The 8,605-nt window shown below is 36.5% G+C and overlaps 1 protein-coding gene across 2 annotated transcripts in view; it reads right to left on the bottom strand.

Moving 5' to 3' along the window:
• Positions 1-2,068: 2,068 nt before the first annotated feature.
• Positions 2,069-8,605, bottom strand: part of GNPDA2 (glucosamine-6-phosphate deaminase 2) — a 28,927-nt gene continuing 22,390 nt past the window's right edge. For both annotated transcript variants that reach the window (XM_008519511.2, XM_070612920.1), the window contains exon 7: positions 2,069-3,057. In XM_008519511.2, coding sequence (XP_008517733.1) covers positions 2,996-3,057 — 62 coding nt within the window. In that variant the 3' untranslated portion in view covers positions 2,069-2,995. The remainder of the gene's footprint in view (positions 3,058-8,605) is intronic.

The raw sequence follows: 8,605 nt of genomic DNA, 5'->3' as shown, positions 1-8,605 counted from the left end.
TGTGCTCTAGTTTTTAATAAAATTTTTACAAATGTTAGTTTGAAACCAGACAGTTTATATCTACATCTAAATTAAAATCATGGTGGGGGCTGTCCTATTTCTGATAATTAAAATGCATTTGTGCAAAGTGATAGGTATTTGGTATTAGCAGAAGCTGTTATTAATGACAGTTCAGTAATTATTGTCTAGATTTCATAATTAAGGAGACTGTACTTTAGAGTAGTTAAGTAACTTTCCTGAGGTCACAAAGCCAGTAAAATGGCTGTCTTACTCCAAAGCATGTTTACTCAGTGAACAAACCAGAGGGCAGACTGTTTTACAGTAAGCTTTATATTTTATAATTTAGCCATTGATTTTTGTCCGCTATCTTGAATGAACCGAATGAAGTAAATGTCTTTTAGGGATAAGACTATCAATGATGAATTTTATACTAAGGTTATTATGAGATGATTTTAATTATAAATTAAGATAGTGGGAACTGACTTAAAATTGTTTATAGAGGTTAAATAACCTTAGTCCTAGTTTTATAAATTAATCTTAAGTAACCTGTTAGTCCTAGTTATATAAATTAATCAGTTCAGATATCTTCCCTACCTCTTCTAGCTCTAATAGAACAGATGAAATGTGAGACTCCACACAATAGTATTTTGGAAAATGGCAGTATATTTGAAACTAGAAAAACATTTTAATATAATTTCTAAAACAAAATATTCTGTTCTACCATTATTGCCAGGGGAAAGTTACAAGTTGGTACCTGGCACACAGTATGCACTATATGTCTACACTATGTGTCTACTATTTAATATTTGTGCTTAATTAGTATGCTTGCAGTATGGACCCAATTAAATTTCTTCCTTTAACCTCTGACTTTTCAGGAAACAGTTTCTTTAGTAATCTAACAGTACAGAAAAGTATTTTTCCAATATTTAAGCGTAAGCATAAGTTCTCTCCCTGGCCACTCTCCCCAACAGGTGATTTTCATGATTTAGAGTTGTATATCTCCTAATATATCCCCTAGAGGACCTTTCATTACTAAAATTTTTGCGAACTTTTAAAATAATGTCAACTGTAAGATTAGCATAGTCACTGTTGAGTTTAATATGTGACAGCCAGTGTGCTGAGTGCAAGTCATTCCCTCATTCAAGCTACACAACAACTGAGGTATAGGTGCTGTTACCATCCCATTCTATAGGGGAAGCAGCTCAGACTTATGTATTGCCCAGTGTCAGTTACTGACAGAGCTGGGATACATGCTGGCTTCTCTCTCCAAACCCCAATTCCTAGCTACCACGCTTTATTGCCTCTTGTGGAAATGCCTTCAATAGGCTTCTTAGTTCTTTCCCTAACAGCAGTTTAGCTCCTGACTTAGGGAGCTAAAGTGGCCAGAAATCAGTTTGCTGAGGAGCTTGAGTACATGGACCTAAACTAGCCTCTCAACATGAAGGGCAGTTATGGAAAGATCTTTAGACACTGTTTCAGCTAGCACATTTAAAGCACAGAAATAACTGGTGAACCATGCACTGCAACAGGTATCTTTAGTTTTTTCACTATGATACTATATGACCCTTCTAAGGTAGTAAAGTTAGTTTGCAGTAACTAATACTTTATTACCAGGAGTGTGACTGGAAAATGATACTGATTCATTCACTAGTCATTTAAAAACCATTTATAACGCTTAAGGCTATTAAAACTTCATTAACTGGAATTAAAGCAGCATATTTTATCTAATGGTTTTATTTATTTTTATTTATTTGCTATTTAAATATTTTAAGGAACTTAACCATAAATACATTTCAATCACATAGGCAGTTAAGCAGGTATATAAGTAATGCTTCTACCAGGTGGGCTTGTAAGATGCAAAACATGCGGACTAAAGAGAACATTTTTTATTCCCCAAGGAGCAAGACTAAGAAATTATAGACAGAGATACTGTCTTTTGACTTAAATCTCCTAATTGTATGATGGCAACAGACAAACAGTAAATGCAGGCTCACAGCTACTATTAATTGTTGGACTCTCTCAGATGCATGTATTCAGTTTCACTTCTAGAAATAAAATTTAGATAACATTTGTTATTATAAACTTTATTTGAATTAAAGATAGAAAACAATATACTTTTATTTGCAGTTTAATGATGCAAGTTATGACAATCTAAAATAGTTTATAGTAATTCCTTTTGTATGTACACTTCATCATATTATCCTTTTAGACATATATGTAAGAAATAAAGCTAATTTATGAAGTTTAACAATAATCAGAAAATTTTCTTCAAAAGAATTTCCTTAAGAGTGTTGCTAGGTATAAAGCTCATAACTGCCAAAATATTTATATGAAAAGCATGAACCCAAGTCATTAAATAAGAGCACATTTGTAAAAAAGTGCTATAGAAGAAGGTGCACAAAAATCATGCACTTAGACATACCTTCCAAAAGGACATAAACTGTACTTTTAGGCACTGTCATCTCTAGATTTTGTTTACCAACAATACATAGCAGGACTTTTGATGTCCAGATGCTATTGCAGGAAGATGACTAAGGCAACCACGTGCAGAAAGCTTGTGTATAATGCCCCCAAAATACAAAGGTAGCGTTCCAAAAGTAAAGGTTTGCCGTGATAGTTGTTTGATACCTGAAAGGCTTGGAGTGTGATTAAAAAATAAAAATGTACTTGATGTACAGAATCTCCACCTTTAAAATTACTTTTAAAATGTTTAAACAGGCAGACATTTCATTTCTGTGCTGTTTTATAGAATGTCTAGGTGGTTTATATACTTAATAAACAGCCAGTTAATTGTGAGAGCTAACTACTTCTCCTAAACCCTAGTATAAAATGGACATATCCTAAATATGGAATGTTTAACATATAGATATTGGACTTGAAAAATGATGCTCTTCAAAAACTCCCCATGTTTTATATCATATTGCATAGCTGAAAGTTCATATACTACTTATAAAAGTGTTCTGTTCAGTCAAGCAGAATTTTGCTCCAATCTCCTTCATTTTCCTTCTTTCATACTGTATAGTGGATCCACAAGTTTATTGTGCACATGCATTAAACCTTAAAGGAAAAAAGCACAGTTCTAATTGTATTTTTAGTTTTGAACTATTTCTCATTTACTTTAGAAAACACAAGATTTTATGAGATACAGTAAGTACATTTGTTCCCATCTGATACAAAATAGGTTTATTGAAAAAATGCAAAATGTTTCAGAATGTTTAGTTTTAACTACCTAGCAAATACCAATTTACAATTATTTATGACTCTGTAGATGGAGAATGTGGACAGGTTCTTTGGGAGTAACTGGAAGGAGCAGTTTTTGTCTTCAGAGCTTCAGAATGACAAGATGACAGATGTGAATGCTGGCTTAGTTACGACATTTGAATTGTATCCAAAAGCCTGCTGAGTCTGATCCTCTGGCACTTCCTCCACCAGACTCCAGCAAGGGGCTCAGAAGTGTTACACTAGCATAGCTTTAATGCTCCAATATGTTACCCTAGCCATTCACCTGGCAAATTATTTTCCATTGTGACTTGTGTATTTACAATAGGGGTTGATGACAATCCACACTGAGGGAGGTTTATGACAACAATACAGAAGATAACCTATATTAGTAATTTCTAAGTAGACAAATTTCATCTCATAATTGGTATACTAGTAAATTGTTCTTACTTATTAAAGCTTCTTGGAAAATATCTTCCAGTTACTCATATGTCTTAAGGCATACGTACTATGTTTCCTTGAGGGAAAAAAAGATTGTCCCAATTAATAAATTAAAGATTTTTTATTCTGGAGGTTAAAGAAATGAGTTAAATTTTTCAGGTTGTTAAGAACGTGGAGGCTGGGCTGGGGAAAGGGACTCAAACTGTTTCTCTCTGGAAATGTGCTTACTGGATTGGGGGCACAGGGTACTTGTTAATAAGCAGATGTTCCTTGTCTGGAAGGCTGCAAAAGCACTCTAGAATCCAAACTGTGAGGAGGACCATTTTTAAGAGATAAGCAAAGAAGGAGACATGCAAAGAGCACTGAAGAGTTGATGTAGTAGGAGAAAAACCGAAGTGTAAGAGCCTTAAAAGGAGAGGAGAGAGTAACATAGACTAGTGCCAACTGAAAGAGAAAATGCTCAAGTGCCTACTTCAGCGTCTAATCAGCACCTCAGACTTAACAAGGTCCAGACCCATTGTTTCCCTTCCAAAGCATTTCTTTGACAATCTTGGTATATGGTGTTTATCCTTCAATAAACTGCTAAAGCCAGACAACTAAAATTCACTGATTTTTTTTCTTTCCTTTAATTCAGCAGCAAGACCAGTTGGCAGGACTTTCAAAATATATCCCAAACTAGCCACAGTTCTTTATCTCCATGGTACCACCCCAGGTGAAGCCACTGTCATCTCTAATCTGACTACTTCCAACTCAACACTCCACCACTCACTCATTTCCCCATCCCATAATACAATTCCTGCATAGCAGGCAACATAGTATTTTTAAAAACAGAAACTGGATTATACCATTTCCCCACTGAAAATTCCCGAATTGCTCTGGTCACTTAGAACATAATGTAGATTTTATTCTGTCGTCTTTGTTTACCCTTCAGACCTCATGTTCTCTCTCTTCCCTATTATGCTGTACTCAACTCTGGGTCTGTTGCTGTTACTTCAGAAAGGCTACGCTTGGCTCCAGGGCAGGGTCTTCATGCTTCCTCTCTCATTCAGCCTGGAATGCTCCTCTCCCTGAGCAAAGCAAGACTGCCTCTTTTGTTTATTAGGCCTCAGCCCAAAAGTTGCCTTAAAATGAATTGTAATTTCACTTTCTTTAGGGCAATTTTCACTCTTAGAAAATGTTTTTGTACCATGTCTCCAACTATAAACTATGGGCCAGGACCTTATATTCACTGTTCTAAGTTCTGCTCTATAAAGGTCATGGCACATGGTGGAAGCACAATAAATAGTTTAAAAAGTGTGAAGGTTCAGTGAGACAATGGTATCTAGAAACTTTTTTTTTCCTTTGAGGAAGGTTAGCCCCTGAGCTAACATCTGCCGCTGATCCTCCTCTTTTTTGCTGAGGAAGACTGGCCCTGAGCTAACATCTGTGCCCATCTTCCTTTACTTTATACGTGGGACGCCTGCTACAGCATGGCTTGACAAGCAGTGCGTAGCTCCACACCCAGGATCTGAACTGGCAAACCCCAGGCTGCCAAAGCAGAACGTGCAAATTGAACCTGCTGAAGCAGAACGTGCGAATTTAACTACTGCGCCACCAGGCCAGCCCCCTAGAAGCTTCTTTTAATTTATAAATTCACAAAGTATATTGATAATAAAGAGGTAGTAGAAAAGGAGAGGATGGAGACAGAGAAGATTCTGTAGTTCAAGGTCCTTAAGTTAGGACAGAAAAGGATCAAGGGCATTGGCAGAATGGCTAGACCTGAAAGGAAAGGATGCTTGAAGATTAGGATAAATTTGGAAATCTTAGACGTAGGTTATGCAGGGACATAAATTACGCCTTCCATGCAGCTGGAGGGAAAGAACGATCAAAAGGTCAAAATGAGTAATGGGAAAAGTGTGAAAACAGCAAAACTTGGAACAAGAACTAACCAAGGATATAAAAGGATTTATTTTCTTTCTTTCTTTTGTGAGGAAGATTGGCCCTGAGCTAACATCTGTTGTCAATCTTCCTCTTTTTGTTTGATGAAGACTGTCATTGAGCTAACATCTGTGGCAATCTTCCTGTTTTTTTGTATGTGGGACACTGCCAAAGCATGGCCTGACGAGTGGTGTGTAGGTCCGTGCCCAGGCTCTGAACTTGTGAACCCTGGGCCGCCAAAGCAAAGCATGCAAATTTAACCACTACGCCACTGGGAGGGCCCCTAAAAGGATTTTTGTATAAAAAGTACTAAAGTAAGTATAAAGGCACTTGATTAGTTCCTCCTCCACCTCAGGTATATGGCAGCCACTTAGCTATCCAGCTTTATAAAATGGAGTAATCTCAGCTCAAAAATCCAAAACAGCAGTGTACTCAACATATTGCATAACAGTCTTATAATGATGTTTGGGTTAGATATGTCTTAGATAATGTAATCTCTAATACTTCAATGTTTCTACAGTGATAGTTCCTATAAAGTTGTACAACCCCCACCCCGTGCTTCCCAGCACTTTGAAGACAAAAAAGCATATAATAAAAATCCATAAATGTGAGTACAAACCAGTGGAGTATTTCATTCATTAGACTGTTATATAAAGCTGTCCCTGAAGCTGGCTTTGAAATATACTGACTTACTGGCATTTGTTCTTTGCTCAAAAAAATGTTAATATGTAAGAATATTTTTCTCAGAGTAATGCCCTCCCTCCCAAACGCCATACCCTTTGGTGCTATAAAGGCTGCTGCAGTTAATTTTACACCCTCATAGGAAAGAGATGTGCTCTTGGATGTTCAAATACAAGAGTTCTGAGGGAAGGCAGAGCAGAACTAATCCACAAGCATTCTGTCAATGAACATTCTGTGTTCTTCATGGGGGCTGGTATTAAACCACACTAGCCCTGTGGCCTTGGCTTACATTCTAATATTGGGATTTTCAAGGTTAAAAAAAAATCCAAGGTACCATTGTTATTAAAAAAGTTAAACACACCATATTTAAACATAACAAAAGAGTTAAACTTGGAATGCAGGGGAAAACAGAGCGATGAATACTGAACCATTTCTGACTTCCAGACTGACGACAATTAGAAGCTGTCCACCTGATAGAAATCAAGTAAAGCATCAACTCTTAACCTGGAGTCCTAGGATATAACAGAGTTAGAGAAGGTTCAGAGAGTCCTTGAATCCTGAACTAATATACAGACTTACGTGTACGCACACGTGTGTGTGCGTGTGCACACATTCTCAAAGTGGTCCATGACCCAAAAAAGGTGAAGAGCCACTGACACATGAGCCCTGGTTTGCTTTTTGGCTCTTAAACTATACATTCCCTTTGTTTTTAAAGTACACTCTAGCCCCATTTTATTCATACATTTTGTTCTGTATTCTATTAACAGGAACTTTTTCTGCTACTATGTTAGCTCATCCTTACATCTGTGCTGTTGCTTGAGCCATTTCCTTTCAATTTAAATGCCACCTGTCTTGCAGAGCCCACCATCCCATCAGATTAAAGTTTTCTTCAACTATTTATAAATCTCCCCCTTATTTAATATCTATTCGACTTAAGAGTGTGATTTACATAATTTAGCACTTAAACGGAAATGTTTTCAGTCGTGTTCATCCATCCTTCTACCTGCCCAACAACCCTCACAACTGATCCAAGTGCCTCCAATGTACCAGGCACACTTTTAGACTGAAATAATTTAGTGAACAAAACTAAAGTCTCTACCTCCGTGGAACTCTTATTTTAATACAATATATTACATCTTATTGTATCAAATCACTTAATGAGTCAGCTTTTTATGAAGAATGCCAACTACTTTCAGGCAGGGATACTTACTGTGACTAACATCATATGAGACAATGTAGCTGAAGGTACTTTAACTCATGTTCTTGGCTGATGACACTAACTGGAAAATATGCATTTACCAAAAATATCCATTAAAGACTAATTTTTTGGGGCTGGTCCTGTGGCTGAGTAGTTAAGTTTGTGTGCTCAGCTTCGATGGCCCAGGGTTTCGCCGGTTCAGAGCCTGGGCACGGACCTAGCACCGCTCATCAAGACATGCCGAGGCGGCGTCCCACATAGCAGAAGTGGAAGGACCTACAACTAGAATACACAACTATGTACTGGGGGGCTTTGGGGAGAAGAAAAAAAAAAAAAGACTGGCAAGAGATGTTAGCTCAGAGTCAATCTTTTAAAAAAAAAAAAAATTTATAGTACAAAAGAAATATTTGCTAAGGGAAAAGATTTACCAGATGATATCTCCAAACAGAACCAATCCTATCTAAACAGGATCTAAGTGAAAAGTTTAATCCATTTTCAACAACCAGTACCTAAAGAGCTGTAAACTGGAGACTGGAGAGACCCAAGGGTGGGGGGGGCAACAAAGATAATGGCCATTCCAGCCAGGTGGTTTACAATATGTTATCGTCTTCTAGAGGACCTCTTTTAGAGGATCATTCTACTTGACAGAATTCATCTGTCATTTGCTTATAGCTTTGATCGTGGAAAGAATATATGAGAGCTTTAAAATACAACTTAGAAGATTGGGATAAAAATTCAACTCATTTATAAAGTTTTTTTAACTGTACATTGACTATACCTTTAATACATAAGATAAGGCTGCTTCCAAACTATAAATTTTGAAAATTTTATTACTTGCTTTTTGGATAATCAAGAATTTACTATGACTTAAGATAAAAATTGACAACTTTCTACACAACAATTTGATAAAAATAAGTAACTTCTACTTAAATCATAAACAGAAATAAGTAAGTTATTCTAATAAGTATTGATAAAAATGCAGACTTATGGACATACTACCAAAAGAAGAAAAGTTAAATATAGACCATTAATGTCCTTTTTATGGTTTTGGCTCAATCTGAACTCATTTAACCTCTGTCAGGCTATCGGAGTACAGTCTAAAAAGGATGAAACAGAAAAAAAAATGTTCATGATGATGGTATCTTGAAA

The sequence above is a fragment of the Equus przewalskii genome, chromosome 3 (assembly GCF_037783145.1).
Source record: "Equus przewalskii isolate Varuska chromosome 3, EquPr2, whole genome shotgun sequence".
Lineage (NCBI taxonomy): Eukaryota > Metazoa > Chordata > Mammalia > Perissodactyla > Equidae > Equus > Equus przewalskii.
This window is presented reverse-complemented; position numbering and strand designations above follow the sequence as displayed.